This window comes from Stegostoma tigrinum, chromosome 4 (genome assembly GCF_030684315.1).
Source record: "Stegostoma tigrinum isolate sSteTig4 chromosome 4, sSteTig4.hap1, whole genome shotgun sequence".
Lineage (NCBI taxonomy): Eukaryota > Metazoa > Chordata > Chondrichthyes > Orectolobiformes > Stegostomatidae > Stegostoma > Stegostoma tigrinum.
The window spans coordinates 25,013,333-25,032,212 of record NC_081357.1 but is presented as its reverse complement, the minus strand read 5'-3'; the positions used below and the strand labels follow the sequence as shown (position 1 = coordinate 25,032,212).

Sequence of the window (18,880 nt, the reverse complement as noted above, 5' to 3'; positions counted from 1 at the left end):
ATGGGTCAATGAGCTTTACACTGAGTGCCAGTAACATTGTACAGATACAGGATCACATTAACAACAGCCTCCAAGCTTTTAATGATCGCTACAGGGTAGGCCTCATCTCCCAGAGATATTGCCCCAATATGCCAAATGGTGCACAGAAAGCTTCCTGGTCCAATCATTTAAGTTGCCTGCACCTAACCTAAGTCAATGCTGTATTGCCATCTCTATGGTTGTCCCTGGCCCATTGGAGATTGGTTAGCTCAGTTAGCTAGCCAGCTGATTAGCAACGCAGAGCCATGTCAGCTGAGTTCCTGTACCAGTCAGGGTCACCACAAAAGTCCCGCCTTCACAACATTGCCCCTCATCTCAGGTGTGGTTACCCTCAGGTGAAACCAGCAGCAGTTATCTCTCTGTACTGGGGGAGCTGTCCTCTGGGACTATTGGTGACTTAACAGCTGCAGTGTAGACTGAGGATCTTTACCTGAGACTAACATGAAAGGGGATTTGATCAAACCTTGCAGTTGGAGGTGATGGCACATAATAAATTTATCATTTTCATTTTATTTGTTAATATCTGCATATTTTATTGTAAATTTTTAACACATATGTTAATTATCCACTTGACTGCACACAAAGACATTAAAACAAGGATGCATTAAGGCAGAAGATACAAATTAGAAACTGATCACAAAGAAAGAGACAATCATCTGATGGTTTGTGCATTTACATTCTATTCCAGAAAACAGCCACAACACCTAATTACTGTAAATACAGGAGTAATAAAATCATCAGGGCACTTTTCCAATTGTATATGATTTCCATATTGTACACTCTGTGGTCATTATTCTTATGATCTAGTGTCTGGATCACCCGTAGAAGCTCATTATTGATGTTTGTAGAATTACCTGTAGGTATATGTTGTTTTGTTTTGAATCAAGTTGCCACAACGGTGAGATCATTTGGTGACATCCTGTTCACAGTTTAGATTTGGAATGGATAGGTTGACATCTTATTTCCATTGCACACTCCTGAACCAGTTGGGCAGCTTCCTTTGCAGTTCCCCAGTGAAAGGTAACCCCAGCTCCCCCGTGGCCGTAATTATGCACCAAGTACATCTGTCTGCCATCACGCTCCAGCTTCTCCTTTTCCAGCCTCAGCACAGCTCTAACGGGCCTCAGACCGACTCCTTCGAATAATTTACGAGAGCATGTGAGACTTGGTTCTAAAGCACAGCACCTGCTGAAAATTCTCTCGCTGTCTGACGGGTCGACTGACATCCGCCAATCGTTTTGCAGCCTAGTTCCACCCAAAGTAACAGCGGAGATTCCTGGGTAGATGTAAGAGGTGCCATCACCAACACGCACAAAGTGTTTGAGCCAGGGAGCATGAACCTTCCGGATCTGGCCCCTTACTGGATAAATGTTCACGTCCCCTGTAAGGGCCCTGGCTCCAATACCTGAACAGTTCACAATGATCTCGTACTTCCCATCAAGTTCCCAGAAATTTGTGATCTTCCCAGTCTGCAACTGGCCGCCTGCATTCTTTAACCTGGAATTAACAATCGGAACTTCATCAATACACTGTGTTTACAAAGATAATTCCACAGTTGATAATCAATAGGTTCAGTGGATAAAAAAGGGAAGTACAGGGTTTTTCTGCTTGGCCTTTAAGACATTCTGGGACCGTACTGTGTGTGACGTAACAAACAGAGATTTGTGCATCTTTCCCCTTGACTTCCTTTGCCATCACAATCTTTATTCCTTCATCCAGTGGACCCCTCCCAGTGACTCTTAGCCCCCTGGACCATCCCTTCCTGTTATTCTGCTGTCAGCTACATTGTGTAATCAGGTAAAACTGAGAGCAGGAACCAGTAACAGTAGGCAAGCACAGTGAGGAGATGACCCTCTAATGAGCTGAAGTATATCAAAACCTAAAAGGGATCAAAAGCCAGTCAAATCCAGGCATTCAAAGTTAGAAATTTCAAATCTGTCTTAGGTATTTTCAAGGGTACAGTGGCGATTTCTGGAAATGATCTCAGGACTTACTGCCAATGCTGTCCCTGTGCTGCTGAATTTCTCACAATTACACTAGCATACCCTGAGGTTTTAACAGAAGTACTTGCTAATGATCTGAACTGCAGATCACAGATGCCTTCATGTCTGCTTCTCTAATCCTTTTAAAGGCAAACTAAAATAGCTTAGTGAGACACGGGAGATAAAAAGAAACTAAGTAATTTAATTTTACAGACAGTTGGTGAACGCATTGAGTAACAAATGTAATCATACTGATTCAAACATCAACTTCAACCAGCAAAGGAAAAATAATCGAGAACTGTGTTCACCCTATTTGACCATTTGTGTTCACTGTTCATGGTCAGTTTTCTAACCGTGCTGGCTTCAGGCATGACAGCTTCCCTCAGCTGCCTATAATACTCAACTGACTGACTGACTGCTTCCACATCTGTCACTTTGTCCTTTATCTCTCTGAGTTTCTCCCATGCTCGCTATTTCCTTACATATTCAGTGATTCACCCTGTCAACACATCTTGCTTTTTCTCTTGTTTCTTTGTGTGCTTAAAGAATGCAAGCCTGTTTTTTATTCTCCCCCTCCTCATTTCAAGATGACACAGCCCATTCTTATTATCTCTGTTTGATATAAACTTGAGACCTTTCACAGAACTGGTTTCTCTGCTTTTACTCCACATTTATAACTCTTGGCCTGTTATCCCTTGGTGTGGATTTATGGGCTCTCAGAAAGACTTACAGAACAGGCACAGGCCTTTCAGTCCATCTTGTTTGTTCCAGCTAGAAAAGGGTAATCCCATTTTCCAGGGCCTACATTTTCCCCATGATAACCATGACTCTCATGCTCTGGTGACGATAGAGGAAGCAACCCAAAATCACAAGATCCGCCTCCACCTCCTGAACATGGCATTTTCCATTCATGTGAGAATGGGAGTAGGGTCAGAGTGGGTGGGATAGCTACAGTTAGGGAAGGGGAGGGGTCTATAATCTCCATTTCCTTGTGTTCTAAGCCTTGGCCATTGGAAGAAAGTATCTCATATACCTTCTTAATCACATTATCTATTTCTTCTCCTAACTTTGGGGAACTATGATCACACCTTCCTAAGTCGTGTAATCCTTTTCAATTCTCATCAAACTAGCATTTGTTGCATGTTCTCAGGCCTCGGAATGTTCCCACTCCATTTTTTAATTAAATGAAAATCTACTTCTGGATGTTATTGACAAACTATTTGGCCTCGTGATGGATCATCTCCAAGGCTGATCATTTCCGAGACTGGCCATCTCTGAGGCTGACCATGTCTTTGGGTGATCCGGTCTTCACCTGAATGGAAACATCTCAGCAGTGTCAATATTTATTAGGAAAGGAAGTCCTGGCTGATACTGAACCCACGCTAGTTCATTCAGTCTGGGCCCAGTTGTAGGATCCCTAGAGAGGCCCCCAGAGTAGTTAACTCAGTCAGAGAAGTGATCTCTTCCTAACGTACTCTTCTTATTCATTCATGGGAGTTTGGGCATCTCTGGCTGGCCCAGCATTTCTTGCCCAACTCTAGTTACCCTTGAGAAGGTGGTGGTGAGCTGCCTTCTTGAACCACCGCAGTCCTCCTGATGTGGGTTGTCCCACAATGCCATTAGGGAGGGAATTCCAGGATTGTGACCCAGCGACAGTGAAGGAATGGCAATATATTTCCAATTCAAGATGGTGAGTGGCTTGGAGGGGTATTTGAAGGTGGTGGTGTTCCCATATATCTGCTGCCCTTGTCCTTCTAGATGGAAGTGATCATGGGTTTGGAAGGTCTGAGGATCTTTGGTGAACTTCTGCAGTGTATCTTATAGATAGTACACAGCTGCTGCTACTGAGCGTGGGTGGTGGGTGGAGTGGATGTTTGTGGAGGTGATGCCAATCAGGTGGGCTGCTTTGGCCTGGATGGTGTCAAGCTTCTTAAGTATTTTTAGAGCTGCACTCATCCTGGTGTGAGTGCCCAGTATGCCAAAGTACAGCCCAGTATCACATGAAGTGGTGCATTTGTCCACCAACCTCTGATTGTACCTGTTTAAAAAGACAAGATCACACAAGCGCACAGCCATTAGAATATCTATATTAAACATAAATGTGATGAAGCAAATTGAACGGCTATTCCACAACACAATTCCAAGCAAGTGGGGGAGAGGGGGGTTAACTGCCACTTATTTTGACTGTGGTCACAGCAGGATGCTTTAAATTGAGCTTGTGGGAAAAACTGCCACAAAAATAACGACAGACTTGCAATTCAGTAATTCATACTGGCACACAAAGTGTCAGTGTGCTTCAAAGAACAATCAACATCAGGTAGATATATTGTTCTTGCTGCAAATAATATCCTCTAATTCCTACCATTGTTCTTCCCTGTAATGCCTCTTCATAGTGACCTGGGCCTAAGCTTTCACCTCTGTCCAGCAACGTTCACCTTTCTGAGTGAGGGGAGCAACTCTGCTGAGGGTGGGTCAAATAGTGAGGTTGGGATGGCACTATACTTTGTGCACTGGGTCGGGCACTTTCACTTCAATGGTTAAAGTCCTGATTCTGCGACAACCAGCTCCTGACCACTTCCTGAGACACCCTAAACCTTCCAGGGCCCTGGGAAACTTATGTAAACTCCTGAGCCACTGGCTAAACTAGCCCTCTGTTCACTCAGCACTCAGTTCATTCTCCCCCATCATAAAGGCCCCGGACACCTCTCTAAGATTGATAGAAGGCATTTTGTTGTAAGCAATGTTGTGTTTCACTGAGTGTACTGGAAGATAAGGCGAGAATCAATGAATACTGAGTATGAACTACCTTCCAAACAGAAATAGTGCCTCCAAGCCACATTAAACCAGTTGCGATGTTGCCTGCTGTGATTATGTACGTTTGTTGGTTCAGCATCTGAATCACAAGTTTATGAGATAGCAGCCTTTCATAAAACAAATCCAGAACTATTCACAGTGAAAGCTGCTCACTATATAATCAAACGGAACACAATGTTGGCTTGTGTGCAATTCAGATACAAACAAATTGTTAATGTTATCATCCAGCTGCTTTCCCATACAGTAACACTATAATCAGAGTTGTTCATGACAGAGCTACATTTTATCTGCCCCAGCCTCTGGTGTGCATGAGGCACCCTGTATCTGCAGCAAACACATCATTTCTGAAGCCTGTAATTGTTCTTAATTGGTTCCCTCAGAGCAGCATTTGCCTCCATTGAAACTTTCAAAGGTACAGTCAATGTAATAAAAAACACTTTTCCATAAGGATTAACTGTTAATGTTCCATGCACCGCAAACAAAAACATGGATATTGCAAGTGAAGGAAAACTGACAAATAATCAATTTGTGCTTGGCCAGCCAGCTCAGATTTTCAGGTATAAATCTGTCAGTAGCAATGCAATATGTGTCTCTCGGTATCACTGATCTGATTGGACTGGTGAAGGTTCTGCAACATCAGGCTTGAATATAACCTTGAGGCTGTCACATCCCCTGCTTCTGTTCCAGTGGCACTCCACTGGGACAACTGAGTGCTGTTACCACAGAAACACTTGTGGGACAGAAGGCTGGGGCAAGTCCTGAACTTGGATTGTGAATAGAAGATGGTTATTGAGAAATCCAATGGGAGTTCAGGGGTATAAAGAGGTCTCAGAGAGGAGGCTGGAGGATGCGGGTCAGTGGGATGAAGGGGAATGCAGAGTGTAAAGTAGGTTGGGGAGTATGGGCTTCTGCCAGGCAGCAGAGTTACCCCCCTTAGCCCACAGGAAGAAGGCACCAGGTCTCGCCCAATATGGGAGGGACCTTGTTTACCCGATTTCAGACCTGGAACCTCCTCCTCTACAGGGTTAACGGAAAGATTCTTGGCAGTGTGGAGGAGCAGAGGTTCATGTTCACAGTTCCCTGAAAGCTGCCACCCGGGTGGAAAGAGTTGTTAAGAAGGCATATGGTGTGTTAGCTTTCATTAATAGAGGGATCGAGTTCAAGATCTGTGAAGTTATGCCCCAGCTATACAAAAGCCTGCTTTGGCCACATCTGGAGTATTGTCTAGTTCCAGTCACCTCACTACAGGAAAGATGTGGAAGCATTGGAAAAGGTGCAGAGGAGATTTACCAGGATGCTGCCTGGATGGAGGGAAGGTCTTACAAGGAAAGTTTGAGAGAGCCAGGGCCTTTCTCTTTAGAACGATGAAGGATGAGAGGTGACTTGATAGAGGTGTACAAAATGATCAGAGGTATAGATAGAGTGGACAGCCAGAGGCTTTTTCCTAGGGCCGAGGTAGCTATTACAAGGGGGCACAGTTTTAAAGTGAGTGGAGGTAGATATAGGGAAGACGTCAGAGGTAGGTTCTTTACTCAGAGAGTGGTAGCGGCGTGGAATGCATTGCTGGAGAGGGTAGTGCCGTCGGCCTCGTTAGGGCATTTAAGCGGTTATTAGATAGACATATGGATAATAGCATAAGATAGGTTGGAGTTAGACTTAGGTTTAGGGTAAACATTCGGCACAACATCATGGGCTGAACGGCCTGTACTGTGCTGACCTGTTCTATGTTCCTGGCACACAGATGGGTAGGGGATAAGCATAGTGCTGCTACCAACTCAACCCTGGAATTAAGAACCCACTGATGACTGTGAAACCATTGCTGATTTTTGGGTAAATCCATTCCGGATCACAAATATCATTCAGGGAAGAAAATCTGCCATCCTCACCTAGTTGGTGACTCCAGACCCACAGTAATGTGGTTGACTCTCAGCTATCCTCTGAAGTGGCACAGCAAATGCCCTGCCTGGGCCAGCTGGGTATTCTACCCAATGAGAGTAGCTCGGTGGAGCAAGATTGCATTTTTTTTAACTGGCTGATGTTTGGCGGTTTGGGCCATTGTATTTGAGAACAAACTTCAGGAGAAAGAACGATTTGTTACTGAATGACTTTAATGAGGTTGACGTGGAAAGGATGTTTCATCTTGTGGGTGAGTCCAGAACTAGGGAGCACTGTTCTAAAATTGGGGGCTGTCCTTTTGGGGCAGAGATGAGGGGAATGTTTCTCTCTCAGATGGGCGTGTGACTTTGGAACTCTCTGCTTCAGCAGGCCGTTGAGATGAGGTGACCGAACATTTTTAAGACAGAGATAGATTGTGATTCGGCAAGAAAATGAAGGATTATCAAAGATAGACAGCAATGTGAAATTCAGAACTCAGACAGTTCAGCCACAATCCTAATGAATGGTGAGTCAAGCTTGAAGGGCCAACCAAACTGCTTCGGCTCATAATTCGTACGTTTATATGTTCCACTTTCCATTTTGGCAGCTTCCATGAGGAACCTTAGTGATTTCAGTCCTGCTGCACAAAAGATTCCAGTCAGCCCATCAACTCTGAGACAATTTTTTTCAAAATGAAATCCAGTCAGCTCTACCACACACACACCCAACACCTGCTCTTTGCCCATTATTTTATTCTGCACGTATTTATCTAATTTCCTTTTGAACACCACTCTAAATCGGTTACCACCATAATATGAGGGAGTGTATTTAAAATATTAAATAGTCATCATGTAAAAGATTTTTCTTGTGTTGCCTCTGATACTTTCACAAATCAACTTGCTGGGACATCTGATTATTGACCCTTCAGCTGTTGGAACTGTTTCTCTTAATTTTATCTAAACCCTTCCTACTTTTAACATCTCCAACAATTTCCCTGAGGCTCCTTGGGTCTAAGATAAATGTTCCCAGTCTATCTGCAATCTCTGACTTCTGGAACCAGTCTACTAAATCTCTTACAAATCCTTTACAAATCCCCCAGGTGTCCTGAATTACAAACACTAGATCATAAAGGAGTCAAACTGTTTCATACATATTGAGCAAAATCTATAGATTTCGTACTCTGTACCCATGTGAAATGTTCAGGCTTTGATGTGATATAATTTACTAGTGCAGCGTTGTCAGACAAATACAAAGAACGTGGCCATTCATATTATGTCACTGCTTTAGCTGCATTGATCTCCAGCAACAACTAGTGGACACCCAGTCAAACCAAATCAGGGACTTGGGCTTTTGCTCCAGGACAATCAATTTTGTGCCCATCGGTGTTATAGGTTTATACACTGAAGTGAGACGTGACTGTTTGAGAAGGACAGGAGCCACACTTCCAGAAAAGACAAAAGCCAACACAGGTTTGACCCCAGTGCCAGTGAAAGACACAGACCTTGGTATTTTGCATCTTGTTCACCTCCTCTCAGCTGGGCCCCAGGCAAAGGAGAGCAGAAATTGAAGGGTAAGAATTTTAAATTTAACACATGAAGGAACTGAAAGCTGTGGATGTCAACAAGAATAAAGAGGCGGGCGATGGACTTGGTGCAGGATCAGTTAGAGCAGTTTTCAACAGGCTGGAGTTTACAGAGGGAGAGGCCATGCCAAAGAGCATGGCAGGAACTAAATCTGAAGATTACTAATAAATGGATTGGCAGCAATTTGTTAAGTTAGGTCCAGGAGTAATGAGGTTACACAGGTAGAATTAGACGGACTTTGTAAGATGGGGAGGCTCAGCAAAGTTGTAATCAGTCTGACTCAGGGTGAAATGTAGTGGGGAAGACATTGGGGTGGAATTGAGCTAATGGTAAGGATACAGGATTTGCGTCAGGGGATGGTGATGGCAATTGTCTCCATGTTGTTTAATGTGTAGAGTAGCCAGGAGGATCATAGTGAAATTACAAGGTGAGTAGTTTGCTGTTCCAGAGGTAGATGGCATCGAAAGGCTCACTACATTTTGACAACCTGTTCGCAGACAGTCAGCGGAAATAGTGTGGGGACTGTGGCATTTGGTAGAATTGTCCCAGAAAAGTTGAGTCTTACAGTATGGCAGGTTTCACTAGGTTCCAGATATTTACCAATCTTTAGCTACAGAAAGTGTGTGGCCCAGAATACCACATTGACTCTTTGAGCAAAACAACACCTGGGCCAGCCTGAAACAAAAGGTTTAGACTGACCATCATAAATCTGAAACGGGTGTTATTACAAGTTAAAAGGAATGGCAGCATTGTTAGCTCATGACCATGTAACCAGCTGTTGAAATGCAACTTATAAAGTGGCAAAGCCAAGTCTCACCAAAAAAAACCCTCCGAATCTTCCACCACCCTCCAGTACACCAACAACTTGCATTTATGTGGTGCCCTCAACAGAGTAAAACTCCCTGTGTTTTAAACATGGGGTCAACCAGCAGGTGTAGCTGACTTATAGCCTGTCAGAAAATGTATAATTGCTCTCCTTTTTGTTTGTGGTTTAGGGCTATAGATTCTTGTCGTATTTCATGGAGACGGCATTCGGAATATTGAAAAATAACCAAAAGGCAAATCAACATGGGGAGAGGGAGGAACATAGAAACTGGATTGAAATATCACGATAGATTAGAAAATGGCTGTGGTGTTGTTGATTCATTGTACACAGCTGATTGTGAGCCTTGAAGGTACTGTGCCTGTTTATCTGGGCTTGCTCACGCACACAGCCGTTAGCTCATGGTCATTATTTACAGATTTTATTCCCAGTTCCAACATTTGCCGTTCTCATGCGTTCTTGTGAATCTGGATGGCAAAGTATTTGTTTCCTCATTGACTCAGAGTATTTAAAATGTCGACTCGCTACCTGCCAGACAGAGGAACAATACTCCTTCATCCTAAAAGAAGCTACAAGCCAGACCAGATGAAGGTGCAGTTAACATATCTAGAAAAGTCTGTGTTGCAAGGATTGTGCCTGAGGAATGTAGCAAATGTAATTATGTTGATGAAAGAAAGCAATGAAACATAAATCAGGGAACTATTACCCTCTCCAGACACCAGTCATAGGAAAAAATGCTCAAGTGTTTTGTGGTATACAATCAATATTCTTCTAATGAGACTGCACACTAAAGGGAGAGTCAGGATTTTCATAAGCATTTGTGGGACATGGATGTCACTGGCTGGTTGTTGCCCGTCCCTACTTGGCCTTGAGAAGGTAGCGCTGAGCTGCCTTCTTGAACCGTTACAGTCCATCTACTGTAGGTTGACCCACAATGCCCTTGGGGAGGGAAGGTTTTTGACCCAGTGATTCTGAAGTGATGGCAATATATTTCCAGTCAGGATGGTGAGTGGTGTACAGGGGAACTTGCAGATACTGGTGGGTGGAAGTGGTCGTGGGTTTGAAAAGTGCCACAGAAGGATCTTTGGTGAATTTCTGCAGTGGGTCTTCTAGGTTGCACACACCGCTGCTACAGAATGTCGGTGGGCGAGAGAGTGAATGCTGGTGGATGTGGTGCCAATCAAGAGGGCTACTTTGTCTTGGATGGTATCAAAGTCCTTGCGTGTTGGTGGGGCTGCACTCATCCAGGCAATATTCCTAGCCTCTGACCTGTCCTTGTAGCCATTGTGTTTATGTGGCAAGTCCAGTGGAGTTTCTGGTCAATGGTAAATGCCAAGATGTTGATAATGGGGGAGACAATGACGGTAACACCATTGAATGTCAAGGAGTGATGATTAGATTATCTCTTGTTCGATATACAGGCATAGAGATATACAGCACAGAAACAAATCCTCTGGTCCAACAAGTCTATGCCAGCCAGATATCCTGCATAAATCTAGTCCCATTTGCCAGCATTTGGCCCGTATCCCTCTAAGGGCCTGTTCTGCACTGTATTGTTCTATGTTCTATGTTCTGTAAACTCTTTCTATTCATTTACCCATCCAGATGCTGTTTAAATGTTGTAATCGTACTGGCCTCCAGCACTTTCTCTGGCAGCTCATTCCATATACACAACACACTCTGCGTGAAAAAGTTGCCTCATTGGTCCCTTTTATATCTTTCCCTTCTCACCTTAAACCTAAATCCACTAGTTTTGGACCACCCAGGCCCACCCCTGGGAAAAGATCTTGTCTATTTACTCTATCCATGCCCTTCATGATTTTATAGGCCTCTATAAGGTCACCCCTCAGCTTCCGACGTTCCAGGGAACATAGCCCTAGTCTATTTAGCCTCATCCTATAGCTCAAGCCCTCCAACATTGGCAGCATTCTTGTAAGTCATTTCTGAACCATTTCAAGTTTCACAACATCCTTCTTGTAGCAGGGAGACCAGTAATGTATGCACTACTCCAATAGTGGCTGAAGCAATGCCCTGTACAGCTGCAACATGATCTCCCAACTCTAATACTCAACGGAGTGACCAATAAATTGGTCACTGCCTGACATTTTTTTGTTGCAAATGTCACTTGCCACTTGTCAACCCAAGACTGAATATTGTCCACATCTTGTTGCATTTGACCATGGACTAGTTCTGTATCTGAGGAGTAGCAAATGGTGCTGACCATTGTACGATCATCAGCAAGCATCCCCACTTCTGACCCTTAGATGGAAAAAAACACATTGATGAAGAGGCTGAAGATGTTTGGGCGAAGTACACAAAATTGAGAAATTCCTACAGAGACGTCCTGAAACTGAGATGACTGACCTCCAACAACCACAACCATCTTCCTATGCATCAGGTATACTCAGAGCACTGGAAAGTTTGCTCCTGATACCCAGTTATTCCCATTTTGCTAGTGTCCCTTGATGGCACATTCAGTCAAATGCAACCTTGATGTCAAGGGTTGTCACTGTCACCTCACCTCTGGAATTCAGCTCTTTTTGTCCATGTTTGAACCAAGGCTGTAATGAGGTCAGGAGCTGAGTGGCCCTGGTGGAACCCTGGTGCTGGTTGCAGCTCGATAGCACTTCACTCACTTTATTGATGATCAAGAGTAGACTGATAGAGCTGTAATTGGCCAGGTTGGATTTGTCCTGTTTTTTTCATGCGCAGGACCTACCTGGACAATTTTCCACATTGTCTGGTAAATACCAGTTTTGTAACCATACTGGAACAGCTTGGCTAGGGGAGCAGCAAGTTCTGGAGCTCAAGTCTTCAGTACTATTGCAGGAATATTGACAGGGCCCCTAGACTTTGCAGTATCCACTGTCTCTACTGTTTCTTGATATCACATGGATTGAATCAAGTTGGCTGAAGACTGATATCTGTGATGCTGGGGACCATTTGAGGAGACTGAGCTGGATCATCCTTTCAGCACTTCTGAATGAAGATTGTTGTAAATGCTTTATCTTATCTTTTCAACTGATGTGCTCGGCTCCCCCCTTTTTGAGGATGGGTTCAGAAGCAATGGGTTATTTTCATGAGTCTACTAGAATTCTTTGAGATTTTGAGAAAATGAGCAGACTGGTATTATCCAGGGTATAACAGAGATTTACCAGGAGTAAGGGTTCGCAGTGACAAAAATAGACTGAAGAAGCTGGGGCTGCTCTCTGTGAGACGGCTAAGAGGAGACTCGGTGGAGATATTCAAAATGACCAAAGGTTTAGATGGATTAAACAAACAAAACAGTGATTTTAATCATTGAAGAGTCACTTCTAAAGGAGTCAAATGTAAAGTGATGCAAACGAACCAAAGGGGCATTGGAGGCTAATTGTTTTTAAATATGCAGCAAATTATTTTGATTCAGAACATTTCGCCCGACAAGGTGATGAGTATAAATAAACACTAAAAGAGGAAAATCACAGATAGTGGGAAAAGAGTTGGATGTGCTTTGAGAGGGCTTCCCTCACTCATCACTCCCATCCCCTACTCATCTTCCCACCCTCCCACTTCCCCATTTGCCCACCACTCCCCGCTACTCTCCCTACTGATGCCCCTCCCAACTCACCCCACCTTCCCCGCTCTCCACATTTCCCCATGATCACCCACTTCCGCTCCCACTGCCTGATGACACTTGCATTTCCATCACCCTGTTACGGTCAACTGACCTCATGTCTGAACACGTGCAGGGACCAGTTTAACCCAAGGATAATCACTCTGAACCTTTAATCCTTCAAACTGACAACAAGACTGTTACACACGATGCAGTGCAATGTCTCTGATATTGGTTCAATTTCCACACCAGCTGAGGTTACTATGAAGGACCTTCCTTCTCAACTCTCCCCTTGCCTCAGGTTAAACCAACCCCATCTGCCTCTCTCTAAAGGAGGAGCAGCTGTATTGTGAGGCAGGGCTACAGTGACTTTATCTTTTTTAAATAAAGACAGAAAGTGCTGGAGAAACTCAGCAGTTCTGGTAACAAATTCTGCTTAATGGGGTTTAGAAGGATTGGGGAATCTGACTGAAACTTTCAGAACACTGACATGTCTGGATAGATCATACCTAGAGAAGTTGTTTCCATTGGGAGGAGACACTAGGATCCAAGGACACAGCCTCAGTGTGAAGGAATGTTCTTTTAGAACAGGGATAGTGATGAATTTCTTCAGCCAGAGGGTAGTGAATCTGTGGAACTCATTGCTGCAGAAGGCTGTGGAGGCCAAGTCATTGAATGTATTTAGGACAGAGGTAGATAGGTTCTTGATTAGTGAGGGGATTGAGATTTACAGGGAGTAGGCAAGAGAATGGGATTGAGAAACATATCACCCATGATCGCATGGTGGAGCAAATGATGGGTCCAATGGCCTAATTCTGCTACTATACCTTATATATACATTTTTCTATACAGCGGGTGCTATCATCAGGCCTCCATTCACTTTTACAAACAATTTCAGAAGTTTTAGCTGTTCCTTTAATGATGTAACCAGGTCACATAAAGGGCCCAGCGTACTGACTAACTGAATGCTAATCTCTAAAAACAGTGCCAGGATAGGTGATGAAGTCGCAAAAAAAAGGTCATTTTATAATGAAGCACAAAATTCAAAATTACATTTAAAAAAAAACTGTGCATCATATCAAAAACCCTTAAAATCCATTTCCATTTCTGAAACATGTTGGTGATTCTGTTCACACCCACTTTTTCCTCATAAAGGATCTGCACTTCATCCATTCCCCATCCACCACTACTCTCCAACGATTGGCTGAACACACCCTCAACATGTTCTCTCTTCTAATTCCAATGCCCAACACCACACCCCTACCCATGCCCCCAAACCCTACCAACTCCCCACCCCCAACCCCGGTCACCCCCTCAGTTAAATGGCATTGCTTATGCAAATGAATTCAGGGTAAACCTTAATCCACTTCGCTCCAGTCATACTCAGGGCCCAAAAGACTTCTTTCCTGAAAATGAGTTGTGTTATTGTCTTCTATTTATTGTAATTTTATTAAAATACATTATGATGTTATGAGAAATACTCTCACTACTGCCTCTGCCTCTAAACTTCTCTCCCTATTACTTGGTTTTATTAATACTGCACACTACCACCCCCCACCCCCAAGACTCAAAGGAAAACCACAAAGAGCTAGACAACTTCGGGGAGATAATGATCTAGTGGTATTATTATCACTGGACTGTTAATCCAGAAACCAAGGCGATGTTCTGGGGACCTGGGTTTGAATCCGGCCACAGCAGGTGGTGGAATCTGAATTCAATTTTGAAAATTCTGGAATAAAGAGTCTAAAGATGACCATGAAACAGTTATTCATTTAAAAAGAAACAGAAGGGGGTGATGGAAATCGGAAACTAAAACTGGAAAAGGTCAGCAGGTCGGGCAGCATCTGTGGAGAGAAATCAGAGTTAATGATTCAGGTCCCGTCACCCATCTACAGAACGGCTGTTGCTTGTTGGAAAAACCCATCTGGTTCGGTAATGTCCTTTTGGGGAAGGAAACTGCCATCCCTACCTGGTCTGGACTACATGTGACTCCAGGCCCACAGAACTGCCCTCTAGGATGGGGAATAAATGCTGCCTCAGCTAGTGATGGCCTCATCGCGTGAATGAATTTTAAAAACCCAACACCCCTGATCACTGGGTATCTGTTAAATGCCCTGACGTTGTGTGATTCACAATTCCCTGCTCTCCTGATTAATTCCGTTGTTTCCTCCTTCATCCATGACTGGGACTGGCTCCACACTGTATTTGTTTTCTAACTATAATCCACTTTCCATCTCACTATCCCTCTGCCTTCGAGCAGTCCACTGCTCGTTTACTTCCCCTGAGTGCACACAATGAAAATGAGTTCCTTTAACTAAAAACTGTACTCACTGGTTAAAAAAATAAATCAGCAACACAATACCATTTGATTCAGATTGGGCATCTTGCGGGGTATGTGACTGGCATGTAAAATCATTGCTGCGATCACCTCCACACAGGGCAGGAGGGTAAAACATGACATTTCCAGAGGAGTGCTGTGTGATTTACAAGCAGCAGCGATGACATTTTCTCATTGCTTATAATTGATTCATGAAGCCATTACAGATTCAGTCCAGTGAAAAGAATAATGGATTACCCAAGATGATTACCAGGCAGTGTTCTCATCAATGCAGTGTAATAAAGGGGAAGTGAGTTAGGAGGATGTTTATGAACAGTGTACATGTCTGCAATCTGTGCTATCATTTACAGAAAAACTTGTGAAGTTCACGGCAGCTATTCTAGACTCTGCTGCATGTTTCTGTCCTGTTATGACACCACTGATAGTCCATGTGCTGCTGTATGTCATTGATATATAATTACACAACAGAATAACCCATAATAACAGTGAGGTACGTTGATACAGCACTCACCCGCAGCTTAAAACTATCGAACAATCCATATGCATTATGTTAAACTACAGTAATCCCCTAAATAAAAGCCAGAAGAACTGCAGATGATGTAAATCAGGAACAAAAACAGAAGTTGTTGGAAAAGCTCAGCAGGTCTGGCAGCATCTGTGAAGAAAAAAATCAGAGTTAACATTTCGGGCAACCTGTCACAGTGTGGAACAGTAACGCAGCCCCAATCAGGGACAGAGAGGACACATCAGTTCTGAGAAGGGTCACCGGACCTGAAATGTTAACTCTGATTTTTTTCTTCACAGATGCTGAGCCTTTCCAGCAACTTCTGTTATTGTGCAGTAAGTTGCTGTCCTTTACCCTGTTTTGTTTTATCTCCCTTTAATATTGGTCATCTTTGGAGGCCCATATTCTTGCTTGACATTAATGAATTTCTTTTTAAAATCACTTCACATTAGTATGACGTTGGTGCCTTTTGGGAGCAGTCTTTACCATTCCTTGACCTTCTCGCTCACTACCAGACCTTTGGGTTTACAATGTCTCTTGCTCCCTAACCCACCCTCTCACTGCTGATGCTGTGCCTAGACACTTCATCTCTCTGGAGACCCCCTGCTTGACTACTCTCACTGTCCGTCTCCTGAACTCACGCTGTCAGTAAGGTCTGGAGGTGAGGGGGCGACAGGCAGGACTGGCAGCTCTGACTAGCCGCGAGATCCTCCTGCTCCCCACTGAGCCAGCTTCATTACAGCCCGGCCCCAGTGTACAGGTAGTGGAGAGCAACCTGTCACAGTACGAATCAGTAACCCAGCCCCTATCAGGGACAGAGAGGGAGGAAGATCAACAATCAATACAATAACAGCATTGCTTGAGAATATTGACATTATGATTGTTTTGTACTTCAGAAAGTACTTTGTGAGTTATGTTAATGTTGCACTTTTAAAAGCACAAGCTTTTCACTCAAGTTATTACCAGGCTCTGAGCTGCAAATGAGATGGCAGTGAAGTCATTTCCCCACAGAGTAAAGATCCTGTTCATTAGACTGTCTCAGTGACTAGCAAACATCTCCCATCCATTTCAGATGGAAAGCTTTTGATCCCATTTGCAGCTGTGAACAGCATGGCATAAAACTCAGAGACAGGCTGCCCAGGAAATACAAGGCAGTGCAAAGTTCTGAGAAAGCGAGGGAGGGGGGTGGTGTGCTGCCTTTTCCTCATTTCCCTGTCATTACACTCAATCAAATGACATGACGAGCTTTAAAGAAGGGCTGAAGAGAGGGGTACCATGCGGGGAAGGTGAGACATTGACAGCCATCCGGGATAGGCAGGCAAGAAAGGGGGAGGTAATGACCTAATGGTATTATCACTAGACAATTAATCCTCTGTTTCATGAGTAATGTCTGGGGACCTGGGTTCGACTCCCAACACAGCAGATGATGAAATTTGAGTTTATTACAAATCTGGAGTTGAAATTCTAATAATGACCATAAACAACTGCTTAAAAAAAACTGATCCATGAATTGGGGGAAGAAATGGTCTTCATGTGACTCCAGACCCAGAACAATGTGGTTGGTTCCTAATGGCCCTCTGTACAATAAGGTGGGCCTGGCCAGTGATGCCCACACAGAATTCAAACAATAATCATGATAATGCAGGTTACAGCACAGGAACCAACAGGAGCTGCTGATCAAGTTGTGAGAGGCTGAGCACTCCCCACACCAGTGACGTCTGACAGATCAGCTCAGGCAGGAGTTCCACAGAGGTGACAGTGATCTTCTCCCTGAAGAGGGAGATGAGAACCTGTTCTTTGCTGACAGTGGGGATGAAATGAAAGATCAGTTCCATGATCAAGGAAGCTGAAGGTGTTGTGAACTGACCTCATTCGACACTGCAGGGCTGACACAGCTATACAACAGTGACCGCGAGGGCACACCAACCTCTCATTCCTGCAATACCAGCCTATGCACTTCTAACCACTCCCCATGGTCACCACCTCCATGTCAATCTATGCTCCCCATAACTCTCCAGATCTTCTATTTCCTGTGCCAACTTAGTATCAAATCATGCAAACCCATGTTCCCCACTCTTTCTCTGGCTTTTTGCACCTGCCAACTTAGTGCCAACTCACATTAATCTATGCTCATCATTTATTCTTTCATCCTCCATGCCAATTCACTGAATATCTACCATGGGCAGCCTTCAGGAGCCAAGCTGAGATGAAATAAAATAAAGTCCCAGGAATGAATTAGAAGCATCACTGTATTCCTATAAAGTCTATTAATAAGAATTCTATTCAATAATTTCAACTCTTTCTAGTACTTAATGCCTTATACAAACAAATGTCTGAATTTGTAAGCCCCACATCAATGGCAGCTCCTTGCTTTAAAACCACTTAGAGCTGTGCAGCCAACTGTGACCTTACAGTTCCCACATTGTGATGCTAAAGTATTAAAACAGTCTAACAGAAATATTATGACAAATATAGATCTCAAGCTTATGTAGATAACATCCATTAAATTTGCAAGCAGCTATTTTTATTAACTTCAGCTGACTGAATTTTTTTTTTCAAAATTTAAAGGGCAAGGGATTTAAATGACTTGACAACTTGACAATTCCCCAGGCCTTATCCACTTTATGCACATACATATCAACTCTTAACAACCTGACATTCAAAGGCTATGTTCCTTCTCCAAATAACCCTGGCAGATTAAGACCTGTACTTCGAGTTACCTAAAGACCACGAATGATATTTCAGAAACTTGGGTGGCCAAAATTAGTTCAGTTTGAAAACAGCTAATTGTTAAAGGTGTAGCTGTCCCTGTAAACCCTGGATAAGTGTAAAACATTTCACTGCATTACCATCAGCCCACCTGGTGAAAATGCTGGATGCGAGATTCAGCGCCAGTCTTCAGGGCTGTAGCCTCCAGCACTTTCTTGGCTTCCAAAAATCTGAACTGACATGTGATTAACGAGGTCTGTTCCAACAAAGATTAACTCTGCCCTTCATCACCTCCCCTGTGGTTTCAAAACCAGGTTATTAAGTATTGGCAAGTACTTCATGTCCCGAATAGCCTCCTCTGTGCTATATTGATTCTATCTTTACATAACTGTTTGAACCGCCTCAGAGTATCAGAGGGAAGAAATTCCTCAAGGTATTATACTTAGCAAAAGGGTTAACATGCTGATGATATATTTCAGAAACTCATTAATCAGTTTGTTTTTGCTAACTTTCTGCCCTCAGGCATTTGATAGAAACTCATCCATCAATTTGTTGAATTTAGAGTGGAGAAGAATTGCTCATTCGGTTGAGTTAGCAGCATCACTGTGAGAAATGCACCC

The 18,880-nt window shown here is 43.6% G+C and overlaps 1 protein-coding gene across 2 annotated transcripts in view; it reads right to left on the bottom strand.

The window, feature by feature from the left end:
* Positions 1-568: 568 nt before the first annotated feature.
* ddo (D-aspartate oxidase) overlaps positions 569-18,880 on the bottom strand; it is a 61,156-nt gene continuing 42,844 nt past the window's right edge. For both annotated transcript variants that reach the window (XM_059645728.1, XM_059645727.1), the window contains one exon: positions 569-1,536. In XM_059645728.1, coding sequence (XP_059501711.1) covers positions 963-1,536 — 574 coding nt within the window. In that variant the 3' untranslated portion in view covers positions 569-962. The remainder of the gene's footprint in view (positions 1,537-18,880) is intronic.